This window comes from Gymnogyps californianus, chromosome 2 (genome assembly GCF_018139145.2).
Source record: "Gymnogyps californianus isolate 813 chromosome 2, ASM1813914v2, whole genome shotgun sequence".
Taxonomy (NCBI): domain Eukaryota; kingdom Metazoa; phylum Chordata; class Aves; order Accipitriformes; family Cathartidae; genus Gymnogyps; species Gymnogyps californianus.
In genome coordinates, this window is record NC_059472.1 from 20,216,049 (window position 1) to 20,240,667 (window position 24,619).

Genomic DNA, 24,619 nt, shown 5'->3' on the forward strand with positions numbered 1-24,619 from the left:
TTTCATAACATATAGTCACAAATACATTTCTTATGATAGTACACTTCAAAGTCATGAGTTCTAAGTTGCTTACATCTGAAAAAAAATCATTTACTTCAAGGGACTGGGATAGATGTCATGGAAGTAATTTGTTTCTTTCAAACATTTACCAAGTAATTTGGATATAAGGAAATGATTTTTGGTGACTGGAATGTGTATTAAGATATTGTGTGAGTAACGCCTTTCATGGAGACCCACCCTTCTGTGATAAAGAATGACTAGTCATGCTAGTTTAATAAAAAGTAACTTCTGACTGCAACTGTTACTCAGATGATTGTCACTTTCATCAGTGTTATAAAAAGAGCCAGCATGTTCTCTGCTTCTCCTCAGGTCTAAATCCAGCATGTCCAGTGGAGATAGACATGATATCAAAGTGGTGAGAGACCATATTCAGTTTTTTTAAAACATGCTTATGAAACTATTCTGGTCCTGACCAAGGCTTAATCTACAGTGTACATTTCAACAGTATGATCTAAGGGATCAAGAATGAAACCATATTTGTTTCAGAGGGCTTTAGATCACTAGATTGGGCACCAGAGAAGATGTTAGCACACGAGGAAACATCTTCTTTATTTTGGGGAATATTTTTGGATGTAAAATTAAACACAATTTTGTGTTGGAGCACAGTTGTGTTTTAAATATATTATACTCAGCACAGTCTTCCCTATGCAAATGTCACTGGATAACATCAGTTTCAAGTATTGTGATGACACATGGCTATATACTCATGCCTACTCTGCCACCAGTGCTTCAATTTAACACCATTAATGTATACTGATAAGACTCATGTGGTCTTCCAAAGGCTGTTAATATAACCATATAAAGTATTCCTTACATGTAAAACTGAATAAATTTTATGTAATGATATCACGATTCAGCTTAATTATGCTAACAGCCTGTAGCAGAACACCATGAGAAAGATTAAAGTTATTAAAGAAACTTTCTAACCAAAAGATGGAAATGCTATTTTACAAGAGCTAGGTGAGATTTTGAGAGGTTGTTTTTTGAATTAGTGATTTGAACATTTAGTAGAATTGTAGCAGAGGTCCTCCCAAATGATAGTTGTGTGCTCTTGTCATGCAACAGCTTTCTCTTCAGGGAGGAGCATCTCCTGCCTGATCTGTTCCATTTGGGACTCACTGGAGCAGCCCTTCACTTTGGGGCTTATATGTCAAATTAGCACCTCAACTTTTTGACTCTGGTGTCAGTCGTCTTCTATTCTTGTTTAGCTATTTTGTGTAGCAGCTGAGCCCAAGCAAGAGAGAAAAGAGCAACCTTTTGATGCTTGGGGTATTTAGATGGATTATGGGGCTGAAATTCAAGTCCCTGCTCAAACCCACATACAAATGGTTTGACTGTTGGTCTTTCCTGTAACATCTATGCTCCTAGTCATGCACATCTTTGTTATTTGGGATGAATCAGTGTCTTTTGAAAAGAAAAGAGAATTAAGTCCTACCTTCAAAAGTTCTTTCTTTTTGCCTAAAGTGAAACAAAAGTACTTTTTTTAGATTTGGGTTTTTTTTAGATTTTGAATTTTTAGCCCTAAACCACACAATTTATTTCTTTGCAAAGAACAAAACAGAAAGTTCTCTTAAGCTCCCAATTCATCTTTCTTAGAGTACAAAAACTGAGTTTTCTTTTCTTTAAAACATACCCATCTCCCTGGGATGCACTTACTAGGGGCCGCACTAAGGGTTTGTATGTTCCCAGGATCCACTTGTCCTAGAACGAAGAAGGTGGTTTAGGAGAGAGGCTCTCAACGTAGTTTGTCTCAGTAGGAAATGCTCTCCTGTTTTTAGTTAAACAGTAAGGAAGTTAGATTGAAATCCTGGCCTGAAGAAGATGCACTGGCTGTTGTATATGGGTCACTGTAGGAAACAGCTGTTTGGGGCCCATTGCCTAGCCAGAGGTAACATTTGTGTAAGGTTTGCACCTCATATCTGGATTCTGTCACTGTGATTCTTCCTCATCAGGAAGTCTGCTACGACTGATGCTCTGTGTGTTTGAGAAGGAAAAAGGAAAAAGTGAACCTAACTTCTGTATGCCTACTAATACATTTGGTCTAGTGTGAAATGCAACAGCCTGAATTACTGCAGGATATGACCAAGATTTTAAGACACACTTTTCAAACTTGGAATGATTATCCAGACATTTAGTTCTTTATTTAAACCGACAATAACTTAGGTTTTGTTTTAGTCTTTTGAGAAGGTACCTCTGGCTTCAGTCTAAACATATTTTTAAAACTTGCTGCCAAATATTTGTTAGTATTTCATAGAAATAATTCTGAATATTTAGCATTATTTTCCCATATTCTTTTAAGTTAACATTATTTAACACATTTGTTCTCTGAGGAAATTGAAGTAATTTCTATAGACCACAACTTTATTTCAAAGAATGCAATGAATAATTCAACATGATGGAAATGAAGAAGTATACTGACCTTTTTAGAAATTATCTTCTTAAACAAAACCCATTCCATATTCTCAGCTAAGGCAAACGGAGCTGAATATTCTTTATGGTTTCTAGGAAGACACTGCTGCTGTAAAACACTGAATTATTATCTGCTTTATTCAGTGAATTGTCTGACAGGAGATGAACCCATAGGATATATTGACTGTGTCTGGTTTCAATTTTGTTTTGTCTATAAAAAGTCAAAGCTTCCTATGAGCATTATCAGACAAAATAAATAAAGTAAGAGAGATAATTGTTTAATGAAGTTGGAGTAACATGATTCAAGCAGAATACCCCCACAGATTTTGCCAAAGCTAATAAAACTCTTTTGCACCCTACTTATTATTTTTGAATAAGTATCAACTTTGTAAATTCTTAAGGTCATTTTTAAAACCAGTATTGAATTCCATTTCTTTGTACTCATGACTGCTTTAGTAGTTTTGACTCTGTTAATCACCAAGCAATTGGAAATGAGCTGATATAGAACCTGGATGTCGTCTAGAGTAAATATTATAAAATCATGTACTTTTGTCTGTGATTCCTGGTTCTAAGTACTTCAATGCATACAAAAGAACAACAAATTATTATTTATTTAATTTTTTACATAAGAGTTGGGCACTATGTCAGAATTTATGCAATTTCCTATATAGTTATAGGCATAAAGAACCAGAAAACTCCTTTGCTTCATCGTAGTACATAAATGGGATTAAAACTGTCAGTAAGGTTCTATATTGTGTCATTTTTTTACTCTGAATACAAGTGTTATCATGTCTACAAGAACAATCTATTCTAAATGTAGTATAAAATGTCACCTGGTTATTCCTTGATAAAACTTATTTTACTAATTGGTTGTGATTTTTATCTCTTTTTAAGTGACTTATTTCAGATCCAGCTTTGCCAAAATATGATCTTAATGCAATTTTCAGCAGCAAAAATATAAGTGTTTTCCATTTGTGAACAATAAATGAAACATTAAAATCTGTGCTAGGTCAGTGCAAAGATTTGTCTATCCTGTCTGTGGCTAGTAGTGGACTGTTAAGGAAGCATATTATGATAAAGTAAGCAAATTTCCCTGCTATATTCTCCCAAGTTCCATAGATCGCTAATGAGGAAAATGTAGGAGAACTCTGAAAACTTTTGGAGATTTCTGACCTTTCCTATTACATTAAGCACTCTTTTGGGCACTTAAAGCCTCTGATTTGCCAGTCATCCCAAAATGTTATGCAAATTTCAAGGGAAAAGCAAAATGAGTATTTTTGGAATAAAATGTAAAGTTTAAAGAATTAATTCCTCTACTTGGAAACATATAATGAACACAATATAGAAAGCTAATGACAAAATAGTGTCTCTTATTCATTTGAAATGCAATTTTGGAACAGTACTTATGTCCCACTGGGTTTCAGAGGGACTTAAAATGTAGTTAACTACAAACACATTCATGAAATACAGATGTTCCTTTTCCTAGTAGATTGATAGCTGCTGGTGACTTGGATCACCTCATGTACTTCCTTGAGTACAAAACACAAATAATTCTGGAAGTATTTGCTATAGCAATATGAACGCAAAAAACAATGAGTATGTTGAGAGAGTATATAAGTACTGGGAAATAAACACATTTAATGACAGCTATGGGTCTGGAATAAATGACTCCTAATGTTAACTTTTAAGATTTAACACTGTGCCCTAAGGCATTCTCAAAACCAAACTGCTTGGCCATAGAAGATGACCAAGGCAAGGTCTTAGGCAAGGCTGAAGGCATCTTATCACTTGGGACCCCACAGATTTGAGCAGCAGTTTAAACATAAATGTTCCATTAACTAACATGCTTGGATTTCATTACTGGATTTTCATTACTGAACAATTACTGAATTGTCTCATGAACAGCAAAATTAATGAGGTCTGATTTTCTGTGGATTTTTGTCCTGTGTCCCGCATAGAAGTCCCATTCTTGTTACTAATAATCTCCTGAATCCCTACTATTTTCTAAGATTCTCAGTGGCAATAGCTTGAGTTCCCCTTTTATGTCCCTCAAATCTCTCCCAGATGTCTAAGGGTCCTCCAAGGCAATACATGCTCAGCATCTGCACTTGGCTGGCTGGTCTGCGCCTGCTGATAGGCAATTGGAATAGGCAACTGCTGAGCTTCTGCTTCAGCATTTCCCCTAGCAACAACTCATCCCAGACACTAGTTCTCCTGAAACCTTGTTGAACTTCAAGTTTGTGTGATTTCTACCCCAACCTCAACAGTGTTCAAAAAGTATTGCACAAAAATAAAGGACAGGTGGGCATAACAGTTGCACAAGCTTGTTTCCTTAAGTTTTCTGGCTGAAGAAAAAAGAAAGACTTTGTATTGGTAGATAAAATTCTGAAATTTACTTTGAAGGCGAAAGATCTTGAAGGCAAATCAAAAGAACCTGGCGTAATAATTTTCTTTGCCAGCCTCAGGGTTCGAATGGAAACGAAAAGTTAAATCATGTTTTTCAGGTTTTCTTGGCTAATAATCTTATTCTTTTCTGCACACAAAAGCTTACATATCTTGTCAAAATAGTAGTGTTCTTGTAGCAGCGACAGTCTAAGTAAGATATAAACAAGGAAAGCTGTGTAGTTATTAAGTCAGCTAAAGTATCTGGAAAAACTAGCAAGCATGCAAGTCTTTCTTCAGGTCTGAAATAGAGGCAGTAAACTGCAGACTAAATACAGGTTGGAAGCAGTTGAGTTTGGCATAATAAAATTATACTTGAAGAAATTGTTCCCAACTCTGTGCTTAACAGAAATGTACTGCTCCTCTCTGTTTTAGATCTATGAAAGCTCTGAGTGCCTGTTTGTTTGTTTTTTTCTTTTTCCAGCCATATTAGGTGTTTAATAAAATACAGTACTTCTCCTTAGGAACATTCCTTACTTCAGAGATACGTTTTATACTCCATTTACTTCCTTGCTTTTCTTTTCATAAGAGCAAGGAGTTTGTTTAAAAAGAAGTTGCTCCTGACAAGAAAAAAAAAGAATCATTCTTAGTCTAGGCATTTCTAATCTGAGTTTCAGTATTGTAGCTTCCTATAATAGGATTCAGTTTTTCGTAACTAATGCGGTGGCTTTCCTCATAATTTTTTATATTCCTTTTTATATTCCTTCTGTTCTCTTTTGCTGCAGCTTCATTTCCTCTGGTCAGGAGAGCAAACCACTTAGTGATAGATTTTCATCTCAGTATAATAACACGTGTGAAAAGGGAGAAGGAAGTGTAAATACAAAGAAGAAAAATTATTATTATTTCAGAATAATTATATATGGTGTCTGGAGTTTATATAGAACACATATGGGAACACATAATGTTAAAAAAGCCATATGTATTACATCCCGAATAGGCTGTAATCTAAATAAGACAAGACAAATATAATTCAATAGAGCCACAGTTCAAAGGGGAGTCCCCTCAGCTTGCCAGCACTGGGAAAAAGGGAGAAAGGATTTCCTGAAAATCTTCTTTTAAAGGGAGACAGCTGATAAGAATAATAATATATCTTCTGTGGATAAGAGACCATGTAGCCTGCAAAGAAACATACTTTGGCTGGTATATAAACACCTATGCTCCAACTTCTGCCTTCTGGATTTTAGGGAGACAAACTGCCTGTTAGGTAGTCACTGCAGAGCATATTTTCCCTTCCTCTGAGACAAATGGCAATGACCAGCGGTGAAAGAGGATGTCAGAGATAAAGCACTGACTGCTCTGGTATGACACCGCCAAAGCTGCTAGAACCGGGGAGACACCATACGTGACAGTCATAGGGTAGAGAGACAAGGCAAGGAGATGGAAAGGATCAAAGGAACAGATAGAAAACAGTGAAAACTACAGAAGGGTATGTCAGCTGTAAACAGGGTTTATGCAGGTGAGGAACAAGCTTTTGTGTTTTAGGAAGTATGTATAAAGCCAAACATGCATGCGAATGTGATCAAAGCAGTAGGTGAGAGATACAGAAGTATTATCAGGGGAAAGCTTGAGGGGCAGGAGCTCGCACTGGAAGAGTGATGTGGTCAAAGCAAGATATCACCAGTATTAGCTACAACCAGTATTTACAGGGACTTAGGTAGGAAATGATCCACTTGAGAAAGAGGATATAATGAAATAACGTGCAGGAAAGGAAAAGCCAACTAATAGTATCCTCTCATATTTCAGTTTGAGTCTTCTCTGAGACTCACCACAGACTACTGAATTTCAGTTCGTGCAGACTAAACACTTTGTCCATGGGTATCACTTAATGGTCTCCGAGCCAAAAGGCAGACATGCTTATTCGAAACATAAACTAGTGTACTCAACTCAGCATAGCCAACCGTGGCATGTCTTCTCAGCCTCTAGTATCAGTGAGCACCAAATATCTGCTCAGGTAGGCTGGTTAAAACAAAAAAGATTCCCGAGTAGTGTGCTTTCTAATGTAATTCCCTGTAGGGACAACAAAAAAATCCCTCCATTTTATATTTTTGTGATCCAATCATAAACTTTCAAGGTTCTAATTCTTTAAAATTAAGTTTCTTTAGAAGTTTGCAGCTGGTATACCTATGCATTGCCTGAGTGAGGTAGTAGCTGCACTGCAGCTTCATTCAGCTGCCACATGGCCTCTGGGGAGGCACGATTTCATCCTCAAAAGACCCAACTAGTCAGGGCTGGAGCCAGGGCAATGCAATAAAGAACAAAAGAGAGAGAGGGCTGTACTTTCAGTGTTTCCATCTCACATTAGGAGTGACTGAAACGTCATAGAGAGAAGACTGATTTCTTGCCAATGTTTCTCATGGACACATTTCCCATTACCTAACTTCTAGTCCCAAGGAAGTCTCTTAATTTTACCCCCCTTCAAAAAATATGTGCTTTCTGGAAATGTTCAAACTTATTCTTGAAAATTACACTGACTCAATCAATGGCAGATCACATAGTTTAATTCATGATCTGAAGCTGAGAGCAAATGTTGTCTGTTAAATACCATGACAGGGATGGCAGACAGAAAGTAACTTCCTATAATGAATGATAAAGGAAAATATTTGAGATTGGCTACTGTCTAATCTATTCTAAAACCAGGATTGCTTTATTATTTATTTGTTTCCTATATCCGGCAGTCACAGCTTAGTAACAGAGGGTGAATTTGTATCCCAGGCAAGAAAATCATCCAATCTTTCATTTAATTTGATCAGGAAATTTTCATGAGGGTCTTCTAAAACACTCCCAGCATATCATTGTGAGAAAATCAGGAGATTTCCAGTTCCCATTTTTCCTGTCTTCAGAAATATGGATAAGGATAGTCATGTTGAAATAGTTCTTCACAAGCAAAGATTATGGTTTAAAATAATTTTTATTGTTTAAAGAAAACAAAAATGGAGCTAAGAGTTCTCAGGTATGAACTAATGGTTTATAAAGAAAAATAACTTTAATATATAGTAAATTAAATTAATTACATTAAATAAAACCTTAAATTTAATGTAGTAAATTATTCACTAAAATTTAAACAACTTTAAAACCTGGAAGATATAAAAAAATATAGGAATACATTTTGAAAACTAGTTATACTTTTTCTTTTATTATTATTTTTCCATGTTTGAAAATTGTATAGTTTGCTTAACTGGACATAAGATCATCTGAATATATGAAATGTGAGGAGAGTTAGGTACCTTAAATATTCTACTGCTGTTTATTTTTCATTCTTGGAAAATAAAGTTAGAGTACCCTCTCCTGTGCTTTGCATAGTCTATAAGAATACTCCTAACTCTTTAAGTTAAAGATTTCAAAGCATCAAAACATATATAGATATCTTATTTCACCTTAGCAGGGTGAGAAAAAAGTAAATTTGTAGTAGACAAAATCTTAGCCGATATGAGCTTTAGCGGTCCAAGAATGGAGTAAATAAATGTTACAACAGAGGATCACTCACAGACACTGTCCTGTCCAGCAGGTTTTATATACAGAAGAGGATTTTAAACTAAAAACCTCCCTCCTTCAGTTGTGGCAGACACTCGACAGCAAAGGAATGGTCCGTTCTTTAGAGATTAAGATATGAGCTATCATCCACAGCTAACTTGGATTGAGTGTATAATCTAGGCTAATTTAAACTCTTTAACCTTTTATAGTGTGTAGCAGAATTCTGTTTTGACTTAATTGTCTTAAGGATAACTAGGTTTAACGCCATATGAAGTGTATTATAGAATATGACTATGTCCAGTATTCCCATTGAAGGGTGTGCAAATACAGCATCATACTATTAATATCTTGTAATTGGAAAGTGATTTTCAACTGATGACCTCAACTGCCCTTTCAAATATCAGTTGAACTGCACGACACTCCTACACGTTACGCATTAGTAGACTCATTTTAGAGATAGTTAAACTGGAGCATAGAAAGCTATGACCAGTAAATAGAATGTATAAGTAAAATATAATGATCGTTTTATAATTGTATAAAGGTTCTACCAATTACAATAATTACATCTAGTTATTTTGCCAACTTTTTTCTAGGGTTTTGGTAGCCCGTCAGGTGAACATTGGCTGGGAAATGAATTTATCTTTGCAATAACAAGTCAGAGGCAATATTCTCTAAGAATTGAATTAATGGACTGGGAAGGAAACCGGGCGTATTCACAGTATGACAGATTTCACATAGGAAATGAAAAGCAGAATTACAGGTAAGAATCTATTGAAATTCTTTTGACTCTGCTAAGTGATAAACATTGTTCTTTGTTCGCTTGTTAAATATGAGAAAGGACAATAATATGATACTGAATTTCATCAAAAGTGAATAAAGAAAGTAAAAATAAAATAGAAATCTGATTTCTCAGTGATGGAAGGTTAGACTAAACCTAACATATCTGAGAACAAGGGATGATCTTTTAATCATGCTGGCTGGTAGAACTGCTAAAAAATTGTCTAACTTTTAGCATATCTGAGACCAGCAGAACTCAAAACTCATTGAATAGAAAAAGGATATGGATTCTTCATTACAACTTGAAGGATTTCTACCTCAGAAGCATAAACCTGAAAAAATGGACATGGGAAGAAAAGACCAAAAATGCTGTTAAAATTTCTGATATTTCCAAACTAAAAATTCAGTGTAAATGAAGAGGAAAAACAGAATGCTGGATCTTATTGTGAGGAGATAAAACACAAAACAAAGTGTCAGGTACTGGATAGTCTTGATTCATAATCATCAGCAGCATGCCATTTATTGCAGTTTGAAAAAGACATATGAAATTAAAACTTTTTCCAATAATATTTTTCTCCATTTTTTTTAAGTTAAAAAAGTAGGAAACTTAAATCTGCTTATTAAAAAAGAAAAAAACCTTGGAGACACAAGAGATATGGATGACCTAAGTGGTCTAATTTTTTTTTTTTTTTTTAATCATTGCTTCATCTGAACAGACAGTAGAATGCTGAAGAAAGAAAATGAAACCCAGAAAAATATCCTAGATATTTATTACAGCACATCTAGTTAGCATATGACTTGGGAGAGAAACAAATATATTGTAAAACCAAACATTGAAGTCATAGCATGTGAAACCAGGTTGGTATTCAGATTTTTAAATTCAAGTAACTTGACTCTCAGAAATGCTGATTGCCTCCCTCCCGCCTGAGCCTCCAGAGAAATAGAAGTGAGAGCAATTTGCTCTTTCTGCTGACAGGACTCTGCCCAGGTGGGACACAAAGTAGTGTCCCTGTCCTCTGGGGTTTGTCAGAGCTGCATAGTGTAGAAGCACAAAAGCTACATTTAGAAGTAATCTGTATTAGTTTAGCTCCTGCATAAAGCAAAGACAGTCCCATGGCACACAAAGACAGCTCTGTCCTCCATTGCCTCCAGCAATGCCGTGCCTGGCACTGCCCATGGCATGCCGTTTCCCCAGATTCAGGAAGGTGGAGCACCCATTCTGAGGCATTCTTAGGCAAAGAGTAAATATAAGTAAAGGAAATTTCTCAAAACAGAAGCCAGAAGTATTTATACAAAACATAAAACCATCAGTGTAAAAGTGGATAATGTGGGACCTTAAACATTAGTAGAAGAAGATGTTCAAAAATGTGAGGAAAAGATGGGACAAATACTCGTCAAGTGAGGAAAAATGTCAAAGGATGCAGTTATACATAGCTCTAAAAATTACGATGAAAATCAGAGAAGATGCCAGGAGTATTACTCAGAGGGTGAATTAAGATGGCTGAATTCACTAACAAAACCAGTGTCCTTTTAGCTCACATTTATTCTGTACTGAATAGGGACAACATGTATTGTTGAGGAATCAGAAGGATGTTGAAAATTTAACTTATGTTAAAGCTTACGTTAAGGAAGGATTTCTTTTCAGGACTCATCTGGGTTCATTCATGGCAAAACAGCGAGATAATTTCTTCTTCTGTTTCAAAATGCTGTTCTGTATTTGTAGTAAGATAGTAGAGCAACTTGGACATGCTTAAGGGATTTCTACCTATCATAAGTCCATGTAACTTGCCCAGAGTAGAAGAGGCAAGGAATTTTGGGGAAGAGCTGCAGTGTTGTCCCTCCAACAGTCTGGGAACTCTGCTGGGGACTGTGACCTTAGACTGCCTCAGGTGTTAACTACCAACCAGGACCAGGACACGGGCTTAAGAAATTATGTACAGTTGACTATGCATATTTAATTGATTGCCCTTTTCCCAGCACAGTTTTAGCCTGATCCAAGTAGCACTTTCCCAGGCAATTCCTGAACACAGCTGTGGAATCCTATGGAGCATGGACTTTTTCCAATACACACTGCAAGCAAGTGCACGTTAGTTTGTTGGGGAAGAAAGTCTAGCCATACAGACATGAATAGTGGTGTGCCCCTAACTTTGAAGGCCAAAGCAAGCCCTAGCCCAAGATTTAAACTTTATTCAAATTTTGATATGTTCTTTGTCATCTGTAATAAACTTTGCCTCAAAGAAAGAGCCTTTAAAGGACTTGGGCATAGGATTTACTTCTCTGCTTTGGCTGATAACACAGGCACTTGGAGATTTCTTAAATAGATTAGGTTTAATATGTTGATGGACAGCAGAGTAGCCCTGGAAAATCATCCTGAATCAGCTTAGGTCTCCATGATGTCTATATGAACAGGGAAATATTTAGGAAAGGAAAGTAAACCCACTTTCATTAGAAGAAAGGGAGATCTTTTGGCAATATAAACCATATTTTCTGAACACGGAAACAATTGTGAAAACTGATCCATGAAAATTCTTCTTGATGAACAAGAAAAACAAAAGAGATGTATTTCAAAAGTGTAGAAATTAAATCAGAAAAGGTGTACAGGCCTCAAAAATTATAAAGTTGCATAACAGGGATAAATTCTGCTATCCACGTTCAAGTCACTTTTCCACAAAAATCAGAAGGAATTTGACCTGGGACTAATAACTGCCGCTTTGGTTCCTGTGTCCTACTCCATAGTCCGATTAAAGGCCAGAATGAGCTCTACTCATGCCGTCTGTGTGGCCTCTTTACGGTACAACTGAAGTTCCTCTGTCTAGGGAAAGGGGAATCAGTTCCATTTACATTATTCTCGAATGAACAGAGAGGGAAACGTGAAGAGGTAAAAAGGCTCTGTCCATCTCTGTTGGCCCTTTGGGTTTCAGATTGATTCCTCAATTATCTTTACTCAAACATATCTGAATATTTAGAGAAAATAACTGAGTAATATGGTGACAGTTCTGGAAATATTGAAGTATAAGCCACATGCAAATCTAAATTGTTTTTGATGCTTGACAAATGCACTAGTGCCTAGTCCAGACAGATATATGTCCAACAGACATTTTGCAAACCAGAATTATGTTCGGCTTTTTTAGAAATTTTTACAAGAATGCATCCTATGACATAAAAACTCTTTATTTTGCTTGCCAGCATCACTATCTGTGGTAGAAGCAACTCCAGAAGGCAGGCCAAATAAAAGCCTGATTATTGAGTCCTAAACAGCCGGCCACCCTTCAGAGAATGCTGTTTTCTCTTTATCTGAGGAGCTGCCATTAAGAATTTAAATGATTCCTCTGAAGTTGAAAACCACCGTTCCCAACCTCCTGCTTCAGTGCCTTTCCTTCACAATTGTTAGGCATTTGCCATGGTTGCTTTCAAGACCTCAAACACAGAACAGCATACCTTTTGAAAACTTTAGTTGCTGTTCGTTTGAAATAATTTTGCCAAACAAACAAAGTACTCTGTTATTTTGGAAGCTGTTAGGATTTTCTGCTAATGACCCACATTAAATGTTGCTTCTTCAACACTGTTTGCAAAAATAAGTAATTGTAGGCTAGCTGCACTCTACATTAGTTTCAAATAATACAAGTTCACTAAGAAATAATAATCAGTAAAGAGATAAGTTTCCAAGCTGATCTGGGCAGTAGATCAAGGAGATCTGAAATAGAGAAAGGGTATTGAACTGAAAGGAAAAGCTCAAGAAGTGGAACATCTTTCATTTATGCTATGGCAGTACCTTGTACATTTGGAAGACGCGAAAAAAAAATTAAGGTTCCAGGTGTCACATCTGAATATAGTAAATTAAAAAAAAAAGAAAACAAATACCATGAAGTGATAAAATGTGTCTGAGAAAATATGGAAAATCATTTTCATGCTGTTTTTCCAAAATCCAGCCCCAACATTATGCAAAGTTCGATTCAGTCTGGATAATTCCCAATTGGTGATTTCAGAAGGGTTCTGTTTTTTCTCTGGGCTGTTTGTATTCTCTTTACTACTTTTTACTAGCCTAAAGAATCTATGATTAAAAAGAGTAATGCTGAACATATGTATGTTAAAAATATACTTGTTTCTCTTTCAAAATGAGACAGCTCCAAAAGGGTTTCTGGGAATGCAGAATAAAACCTATTTATCCCAGATGATGACTGCATAGAAGAAAGTTGAGATGAGAAGGTGGATACTGAAGCAGTAAATGTATAGTGATAAATGATAACTGAAACAGGAAAATCAATGTTGCACCACATGTGAAACCTTCAATAGCATGGAAGTATCTAAGTGATTAATTTCCTTTAGAACATCCTTAGGCTTCTTATCTACACAAAATGATTACACAGAGAGCTGTCTGTAAATATGATGAAAACTATCTCTGCCAGTCTTTTTGCAAGTTTTACACTGTGGGAAGTAAAATCTCCATAGAGTAAGAAGAGTCAGATCTTGCAAGCCCCATTTAGTGCAGTGTTTCCTAGTTTAAGTCAAAGGAATTATTCATAGAGCTATAAAAACATAAGTTGAAAGAGACTCCCAGAAGACACACAGCATCTCCTGTTTTCCTGTGCAGACTCTACCTAGCACACTCTTGATAGTCTGTTGACATTGTCTGCTGTTCTTAGCTGTACAGATATGACACACTGCTGCTCTGACCTGTGTCCTCAGACCCTCCAGAATTAAAGAGGAAAAGTAACCACTTGTTGGGATTTCAGGCACCACAATTCATAATCCCACATATTACTTAATGAAAGCAGATATACTGACGCTGGATCTTGAACAGCAGTAATTTCAGCCTGCACGCACATCTGGTTTTGCTACTCATGATACAGGAGCAGCACTTCCAAGCGAGGCATGGGATGGAGAATAGGGGAAATACAATTTTTAATTGGCTGAGCTATTTGTACCTCAGAACCCTTAGAGAGGTTGAATATACCTTCATCTCCCTATGACAATATATTCCAGTATTTAGTCATTCTTTTATTTAGAAAAGCTTTCCATTACTGCAATGACTCACTACCTTTGGCCCTATCCATGGAGGAATATGATTAAATGATGAGGCAGTGCTGCTGAGGTGAGCAAGACTTTGGGATTGCTGTAGGTATAGGTGAACACTGATGATGGACAGAAAGCATCCTAACTTCTGTGAGTGAATCCTGTACTTAAGGTGATGGCTGACCTTTGATAGTTAAAATTAAGGAGAACAGTCTTTATATTGGAACCAGCATGATAAAGAGACTAGGAAATCTTATGAGAAAATGAAAGGGATCATAGATACATTATTAGTGGAACAAGCAAGACACAAGTTGACAGGAGAATATCAGTTATGTAGGGAAGAATCAGATGTATGGGTCCTCAGAGGCAAGAAGTTGATGGGATTTGTTGCAAACAGGAGGGAAAGTCACTGAAATGATTCAAATCACTTCAAACCACTGACACAGTCCTGTGATTCATACAAATCTAGGTGGCACAGTTTCCAAGATCTCCAAAATACTGTTTCTCTCCAGGCTTTACTTTGGGAAACCAGACCAGTTGTTGAATGTAAACTAACAATTGTTAGACTTTATGAGACCTGGTAGCAGTGAGTTTTTAGTTCACTAGGTAGAATCATAGAATCATAGAATCATAGAATATTTTGGGTTGGAAAGGACCTTTAAGGGTCATCTAGTCCAACCCCCCCTGCAATGAGCAGGGACATCTTCAACTAGATCAGGTTGCTCAGAGCCCCGTCCAACCTGACCTTGAATGTTTCCAGGGATGGGGCATCTACCACCCCCCTGGGCAACCTGTTCCAGCGTTTCACCACCCTCACTGTAAAAAAATTCATCCCTATATCTAGTCTAAATGTACCCTCTTTTAGTTTAAAACCATTACGCCTTGCCCTATCACAACAGGCCCTACTAAAAATTTTGTTCCCATCTTTCTTATAGGCCCCCTTTAGGTATTGAAAGGCCACAATAAAGTCTCCCCAGAGTATTGGACTTTTTAGCTCTTGTTTGTTTAAGAGTTTGTATATTTAGTTTCAGCAATAGTATTATTTCTCTCTGTTTTCTTAGGCAAACTAGGTAGGTAGCCTGGAGCCAGAGGCCTTGATGTAATGTTAATCTTTGATTTTTTCAAAGTGGAGGCTATTGATTTATTTAATCACAATTGTTGAACTAATGCTGGAATTTGTTACAAAAATGTCGCACTTTTCTTTCTGTAAAGTAGAGAAAAAAATTTTTTGTACAGTCTTTTAAATTGTACCAATGAAAATGCTGTAATAGGTAAAAGGAAGTATTATTTGAGAGTGTGACTTTTATGGTGACAGCTGGTTTTGTGTATCTTTAATTTAATATTATATTCCACAGACTATTGCTGTTTCAGCAGCAGGACATTAACAGGCCATTTTCACTTTCCTCACTGTACAAACCCTCATTTTTAAATATTTGTGTGTTTTTTTGTTATTAGCCAGGCTTTTCAGTGATATATTTGTTGTAAGTAACATACATACTTTCTTCTTGTGTCACTTTAGTAGTTTAGGTATAACAGGGAATCAGCTTGACGTGTAAGTTTTTCTGAGCCATCTGCTTAGCTTCCTCTGTGTTATTTGTATCACAGTAAACCTTCAAAGGGACCATTCTCAGATGGGGAAGAAAAAGTACAGTGGAGGACGCATAGGAAATTTGTAGCAAAGCAAGAAAATAAACACAGATCCTCTGAGATCCAGTCCTGTGCCCAGACCCCAGTACTTTTCTTGCCAAATATGAAGACTACAGAATAACTCAAAAAAGAGACATGGTGCAAAAATTTAAACCCATAGTAATTCACTTTTCTTTGGAAGCTTGAAATTCAATTTGCAAGTCTACTTCAGAGGAAATATCCATGCAAAATCCTATTAACAGACAGAATGATATCTGTGGTATGCATACTTTCCGTGATTTGAAAATATATTTAATATTTTTTCACCAAACAATGATATAAAATGGATAATATGGAAAAAAGATTTAATGTCTCTATGTATATATAAATATGTGGCTGAAATAACTTTATTCTATTTAAGAACACTGGCAGTCCAATAATATTCCATGAAGTTTAAATACTGGAAGTGCAGGGATTCAATCTGATGCCCATTAACCAGAGGTCTTTCTGGAACCAGGCCAGTGTTGCTATATTATATCAGTGACTAAAGCTCACTGGCAGTCCATGCACTATCTCCAAATGTAAGCAGAAATGAAATATAACATTTTCTCTGACTAACTGAAAGTTGATGCAAATACACTTGTGGAGTTCATGAATAACAAAATTTAACTTAATCCACATAAATCCCTATGTATACTATCCATCCACAGCTGATCATTTCCCATCTCTAACTACATAAAGCTTATTTGTAGTTCACTATAAAACAGCCGTGACTATCCTGAAGCAGGAAAAGAGGTTTTCTTCTTCTGTGTTATGGAATATAATGAGAATGCATATATACTGAATACTGTAAAGGAGCAACTGAGTAGAGGAGAAGTGAATATTGAGAAAGAATGATGGGAATGGACAGAAGAGGGATAATGTGCAGCTCCTGAGGGGGAGAGGAGGGAGCTCTGTTGGACAGTGGATTAGGGAGTAGTGGAGCACTTTCCCCCACCACACGCCCATTTTGGTGGGAAGTTGGCTGGGGAACAGGGGGGCGGTTGCCAGCACCAAAGCATTTTTCGCTTTTATTCCCTTCAAGAAGCAAGAAAACGGGTTCACTTTAGCAAAATAGGCCCTCCATGAAATGGTATGTAACTCTTTGTCATCCCCCTGAAACTTCGTAACTGGCAGCTCTGCAAAATCTAGTGACTGTCTGCCATGTTTGGGTCAAGAAAGAGCACAGGCTGCAGCCATGAAAGCACAGCTGTACCAGACCCAGCTATAACAGACATTCAATACCAAACTACATCTGTCCATATGAAGTATAATAATTGATTTTCCAAGAGCTACAAATTGTTACAGAACTACCAATGAGATCTTGTACTAACATAGTTTACTGACCTCTTTCACATGACAGAAAGCCATTGATGACTACTTTTCTTAGCTTATAATGTAAATATCTTTAAAAATGAGAAATTTAATTTGGAATGGTATTACGTGGTTCATTATAGGTGTCATGGCACAAATAATTCCATACACAGAAGATGTATTATTTCCTCTGAAAGAGTTAGGTGTTTGCAGTTTTCATCATTAGCCTTTTTAGCCTTAAAGAGTTCCATGTAAAATGAATTCTGCTATTAGTCTTCAGGTCCTTTTGATAAAGAGTATCTACATACTCAGTTACAGTAATATACTTTGAAGAGCACAAACCTCCTCACCTTTCTAAATCAAATGATCAAAAGTGTGAACTGTATTTCAGGCGATATGGGAATCTCTTTTTTAGAAAGTCAAATGCCAATTCATATATTCAAGGTCAGCCCAGAAATGATACAATTTATCAAACAGTATCTGTTAAAAAACACCTTTAAATGCCCCTAACATTTCTTTTTGTGTTTTATTTTGGTCACAAATAACGCTAGAGCTCTTTAATGCAGCAATATCTAGGATATGGAGGGAAACCAACAGAGGTGTGCCATAAACTCTGGGATATTCTTTAGCTGAGATTTTAGAAAAGTACTGGTATACAAGATTTACAAGGTATACATTGTTGGTTGTACAGCAGCCTTGCTTTCTGGAGGAAAGCAAAGCCTCCAGTGTGAGTTACTCAGAATATGTCTGATATAACAATGACCTAACCATTTTTCTGTATCCATTTATTCATCAATAAAAGGTAGATATCTATTAGTTTATTTTCATTATTAGATCTTTCAAGCCATCTCTCAATTGTTGCTGTCTTCAGTCTTGCTTTTCTCTATCTTTTTCCCTCAACTGGTTAATTTCCAATTGCCTTCTCCAGATTGATATATTTCCTTCACCAGAACCGGATAACTCTTCTCCATACATTCATTTTCATGTGCCTGCAGAAACTACCTTCCAGGGGTTTTTGATAGGCTATTGATAAGAAACTTTCAATAATTAAGTTTGATTGTGCTTTTGTGTTTCTAGAAACTTTTCTTTCTTTTGGTGTATCAGGGCTTTTCAACCACATAGCTGGAGAGAAGCTTGTTTTCCAATATGTTCCACTACAGCTATCGCTATGGGACATAGTGGGCATGTCATTATCTCCTCCTCGAGGCTCCTAGATTCATTTTTTAAGAAAAGAAAAATATATGAGTAAGAACAAAAGTATCTTATTTTCCCATAAAGCTTATCTACAATAAAATAAACACATCAATTCAAGCTACTGATTACTTGAGGCAAGAAAAAAAATGGTTTATAACAATATATTAGATTTAAGCATCATCCTGGATTTAATGAATTTAAGTGCTTATTCACAAATCAGACATGGTTTCCTACAGGTAAGTGAGATAAAGATTTTCAGTGCTAGCGTTAAAGCTGCTGGGCCCTAGGAACAGACTCCAGGACCCTAGCTGAGACACTCGATTCTCTGTGCATGCCTGGGGAGAGATAAGCTCCTTAGACAGAAGCCAAATCAGGCAACATGCAGAGCAGAGAGCTGCCTAGAGTTAGCCATTAGGAAATTCTGAAAATAGCAAGGCATCCATTTATATCCACTGACGGTTCACAGCCCACAGCCTGAAGGTAGGAGACAATGTCCTGTCTTACTCAGGAAAGAAATAAAAGACCCTGGGTTAATGCATTCATTTGCCAGAAGGGTTCCAGACCATAGTTATTGCTTCCCAAGAGAAAGCAGCAATCCGTGCAGCAGGGAAACAAGCTCGTCGATGAAGCTCTGATCCTGTGCAGGGGATAATTCACTGCTTAGTGAATGAGTGCATACTGGGTCATTTGTCAATGAGGTGGGAAAGGGAATTCTAAGATTATGTTCCCTGCTCCATGTATTATGTCTCATTTTGAATTAAATAGGCTTTGATTAAATGATGCAAATATGTTATGAAGCAGTGAGGACTATCCTTGAAATCTGAACACTATACAAGCAATTCTGCTACAGACTTACACTTGTATTCTCTCTAAGGCTCAGTGAATCTTAAACAATTTTTTGCAGTAGGACACATGTTGCTGGTTATGGCACCGTTGTGAGGGAAGCTTTGTGGTTTTAAACCTTTCTTTTCCTGAGTGAAAAGAAAACACAACTCCTACATGGTGGGTAACCATTCAGATCAGTAAGTAGTTACATGAAAAGTGGAGAGTAACAACCGCTGGTAGCTCAACTACTTATTACCTGGTGAGGATCTCTACAGAAAAAAATTTTAGTAGACTTGTGTGAGAAAAATGTCATGCAAAGCAAGAACAGTATAGTGAAATCCCTGCTGAGGGCTACTGCACAGGCACACAAATCCAAGAGAACTCTTTAATGCATGTAAGTATTGGCAGAAAAAACATCTATGGAAACTCGGTAGTGATCTCACTTGTTATGTATTGTAGCTCAGTGGAGATTTCACTAGCTATTCCTCATCTATCAGGGACAAGCAGAGCATGACCGGGCACCTAAGAGAGAGTTACACAGGCTTTTATAAGGTAATGGCCATTTTTTGGTTCTCCAATGTAAAATGACTACTCTCGTCTTGTTGGTATTATCTTTATGAGTAATCTATATTGTTATTCTTCTTGCACAGTGTTGCTCTCTTTTAAGCCTCTGTTGCTTTATACCACCTCTACACATTTGTATTAAGAAAGAATGTCAAACAAGCATTTTAACAAAGCTTATAAAATCCTGGTGTGAATGGACCTCACTGTCTCCAAGGTAAGAGCTCCCGCTTTTGCCAGTAACAACACCAAGAAGAGCTAAGTTTCTTTAATTTAATTCTGTCAAAGCAATTACAAAGAGCTTAAACCTACTGATGATTGTATTAGTGTAGATTCTAGTATAGAAACCAGTAACATCGTTTCTTTGTCTCTGCTGGGCTTTGACATGAAACTGTTCCTGAATAAAAGAACCTTGTGAGGCTGAGACACTTCTGCATATTTGCCACCCATGAGGAATTTTTTTATATCAAAACTATTGTGTGTAGGATATCCAGACATCTCCAAGATCAGATGGCATTTAAATTCAGGCTATACACCACAGGGACATAAGTGATGTGATATTTGGCTCTATTTCTATAAGAAAACTGAATAACACAATAACTAATTTAAAAGGTTACAATAATTTTCTTAATCAGCAGTTGAGTATTCTTGTTGTCACTTTTTCACTGCTTAAATTTACTTAATTCTTGTATAAACCCATAAGTGTTAAAACTCTCTACAACTCAATGATTATCAGAATGTAGATTAGCATAGTGAAAATTTGTGTATGAAGTGTAAGGGATACATGTAAGGACATGTCAAAAGTTACAGATGGATACAGCATCATAGTGTGAAATTTAGACTTTCATTAATGTTTGCTAATCACTGATACGTTGATGATTTAGGATTGCAGTACAATGAATCTATAAGTTTAAGGGTGCAAACAGTAAAGGACTGTGAGAGACTAATGCAAATGTAAAATGCAGAATAAGAAAAAAATATCTTGGTAAAATTCAGGATTACAAAATATCTCTGTATTAGAATAGTTTCTTTAATGCAGATTCCATGATTGTATCATCCTCCTCACTATTATCTGTGAATGTTGGGAAGTGGAGTACATTTTCAGGATCCAAATTCAGGCCCAGCTCAAAATATTTAACCTGGACATTATTCTTGTCATAACCTTGATCAAAACTGAAGAAACTGACACTTCCAAATACCAGTCCAGAAAAGGTTGAAATGTGGATACAAAGAATGAGATATGTCTCTGATTTCAACTAGAAAAATTATATTCTTCCTGTGGGTGACCAAGATCTCCATCAGAGTGAACTTGACCACTAAGTGTTTACAAGATTATGACGAATTTATTTAGCATTAGTGACAATAGCTCCAGATAAAAAAATAATGCCGCTTGGAAAGTTTTCCAAAATGCCCACAATTTTCATCATTAGCCAAAAATTCAAACTTAAATTCTCCACAATGCAGAAGCAAAGAAAAAAGGGACCTGGAAGCCCCCTCTGTACAGTTTCTAACAAAGAGATGTGCACTGTCTGTGCCCACATAGCTATTGACTCTCGGCCCACTCTCTGAGCTAAATGGAAGCTTGGTAGACCTGTCAATGTGGCATTGAGCCCAAGCTAATATATCCTGCCCTTGAGTAGGCTCAGTGTCGTGCTTATTGCGACAGTACAGCTTCCAGCCAGGATGGAGTGTGGGCAGAATGAGCTCATGTCTGCTCAGAGACCTGACAGAGCAAGCTTTCATCTGCCTGCAAAAAAACATACAGAAATTCTTAAAGACCCTTATTTAATCTAGTAAGTTCGTGGTCAAAGTCTCTGAAGTCTGCTACCAACTGCCCAGCCAAACAACTCCAGGGTTTTTTTTCCCGCTTTTATCATTAACAGCTCTACTGGCAAGTGTTTCTAGAGCCTGATTCTGAGAACACTTTCTGCACTGATTCACTGTATTGTCAGGATAATACCAGCAAAGTGGTGTGATGCTTTCTGTGAGTTCACTTCTTTCATGAGTCAAAAAGCCAAGTGTATCTGTAAGACTTGGAGAGAATTTGGGAAAGGGATCATCCTAGATTTTTCCAGAGTCATTCATTGCATCAATCTTTAAGAGTTTGTTGTTGTTTTGTTGTTGTGTTTTGCGTTTTTTCCCTACCAAATGGAAACATATTTGATTTTGCTGTGTCTCTCTCTAAAGTAATGGTAATAAAAAGTGGTATTATTCATTATTTGGTCCACAGCAGCAATGCAGCGGATGAGTTAGAGTACAAAGCAGAGGAATACACCAGGTCTAAAGAGCTACTAATTTACATAAATCTACAAACAGATGACAACTTTGAACATCAGAGCACAGAAGTATTGTGGTATCTGATGCAGTGTACTTTTTATTGTTTGGTTGGTCTGCAAAGTTTAAATAAACCTTCTTTATTATCATGGAGGAAGGAGGTACTCATTAACAATGGAAGCCTAATTAGAAAAAGACACATAAGAGCCTGATGCCATACAGAGTCTAGTCTCCAGTCTTCTGTTTCATCAGATACTAGAGGCTGATGTATTTTCAATTTTAAATCAGTGCTGGAACAGCTCACCACACTTGACCCAAGTGCACGTGCACCATTTGTGTTCTGTTTTCTTTTATTTAGCATTATAATTCAGTTGTACTGAAGTAAAACCTCTTTGTACCAATCTCAATGCAATTTGAACCAAAGAAGTCATTATTGTGAATCACAGCTCTTGTAAGGTCATGACCTGGGTTTTTAAGGGGAAAAAAGCATGTAAGACATGCTGATCCCTGTTAGCCTGGTCAGTGTGGCACCAGCAAAGAACTTGGATCATAAATGGGTGACAGTCAGTGAACCTTTCACTCATATATGACTGTTTATCGGCCACAAATGACGCCAAGGGAGTTGAAATATGTTTTAACAGTCTGTTTATATTTTTCTACAGAGGTCTTAGTGCCACATAACTCATTTTGGCATTTTTTAAACTTAATTTTGCATTAGGAAAACCAAGCAAACAGTGAAGCCAATATTTATTTTTCAAATAACTATAAACATTTCACAGAAACTCTCTGTGCATCAGCTACTTTTAAAATTTGTTACCTTTTCCTAGATATTTGCCCTTAAAATGAAAGCCTAACCTTTGTATGATAATGGAGATAAAGGCCAGAGGATGAGTGTAACATGGTGTACAATACAGCCACTAATGAGTAAAGGGATCAAGCCAGATCTGTTGCATATTATTTAGGCTGGAGATGGGACATGCTTTGAGTACATAAGTATTTTCGATCTACATCCTGTTTTCAATATCGTAAACCTTTAATTAAAAAACTAATTGTCATATAGCTGATGTGAATGCTACTATATGAATAAGAGAAGCCTTTCCTTTCTCTTCCCCACCTTTTTCTTCTTCTCTTTCCCCTCCTCTCATTTTTCAAATTTTTTTGGACGTGTACTTAGGCCCTCATTCAGCACTGCACTTAGGCAATTTCTTTTTATTTTAAGCACATACTAAGTACTTTGCTGAGGCAGGGCCACCAGAGCTCTCACTGAAGGTCAAGTCACTCTTGTTTCATTACCATTGCACACTCTTTAAGATGACATCAAAATGTAAAAAAAAAAAAAAAAAAAAAATTATGGTCAGAAAGAGATCATGGCAATTACGTTGCCATTAATACCACCTTATATTGTTTCTGTATTTGGAAATGATTGCATTTCCTGTCGTCTCCACAAAGTGATTCTTCAACATCCCTTACTGTTTTCTGATGTCATCAGTCTGACATTAATCTAATTAGTAGAAATTCATAAATTGTGAACTGGCTTATTCATCAGGACTGAACAAGTTCAAACATAGGTAAGTGAATGGAAATCCTGATTAACATTTTGCTTTGAAAATAATATCCCCCCAAAACATCCCTGCATTTTCCTCTGGGATTCACCCAGCGGGAAGCACACATCTCTTGACATGAATCCCATCATAAATCTTGAAAATCTCATGCAGAACCCAAAATATTTATTTTAATGTGTTATTCATTAAGTTATTTTTTTAAATTGTAGTCTGTTGGCAGCTGCAAACTCATTCCATTCCAGCCACATTATAGCAATGCTGTAGTATGATTTGAGAGGGTCATTAGGTCATTAACACTGGAAAAAATTCAAAACCAGAATCTGTAAATGCCCAAAGGAGCACAATTGTAAAAGAAGATTGCACTTCTAGTACAGAATAAAGTATAAACAATCAAAAAAACCTGATGAAAAATTAATTGCAGACTATGTCCACTTCTATCAATAATGATTCATTTCCTTACTTTCAAACTCTTCACAAGGAGAAAAAAAAACTTTAGACATTTTAAAGATATGTTACACAGTTTCAATTAACTATTGTGCCAGTGGAAACATGGGGAAAAAGGTTATTCAATCTAGATGTTATGTCCAATTCAGTATTTAAATAATTTCTTAATAGTGATTACAGGTTACACCTCATTCAACATTCAATTTGAGAAAAAAAAAAAGAAAGTTCAGTACTCATATTTCAAGTCAGGAATTCTGTGAGCTAGTGTGCCTCTCATTGCTTTTTTAGCCAACAGCCTTAGCCATTACACACAACTTCAAGCAATGTAGGCCTGTGTGAAGCAGGCATGATTCTTGAACAGAATGACAACGTTTTACTTTCACTGTGTAGAAGTGTAAATGTGTCCATAAAGTGAATCACAAGAGCCGTCTCCTTATAGGAGGTACTTCAGCCTCAGTGACATTTTTGGAACAGGTTATTTTGAGGACATTGTCCCATTTTGGTTCATGCAAAATCTTTGGAATCTGAAGACATTGTCTCAGTGCTAGTCCTTTTTTTTTCCCTTATTTTTCTGCTCCTCTCTTATCTAATTCTTGCCACTTGCTCTC

At 36.6% G+C, this 24,619-nt stretch overlaps 1 protein-coding gene across 1 annotated transcript in view; it reads left to right on the top strand.

Moving 5' to 3' along the window:
• ANGPT1 (angiopoietin 1) overlaps positions 1-24,619 on the top strand; it is a 162,385-nt gene that overhangs the window by 116,200 nt on the left and 21,566 nt on the right. The window contains exon 7 of the mRNA XM_050891999.1: positions 8,976-9,142. Coding sequence (XP_050747956.1) covers positions 8,976-9,142 — 167 coding nt within the window. The remainder of the gene's footprint in view (positions 1-8,975; positions 9,143-24,619) is intronic.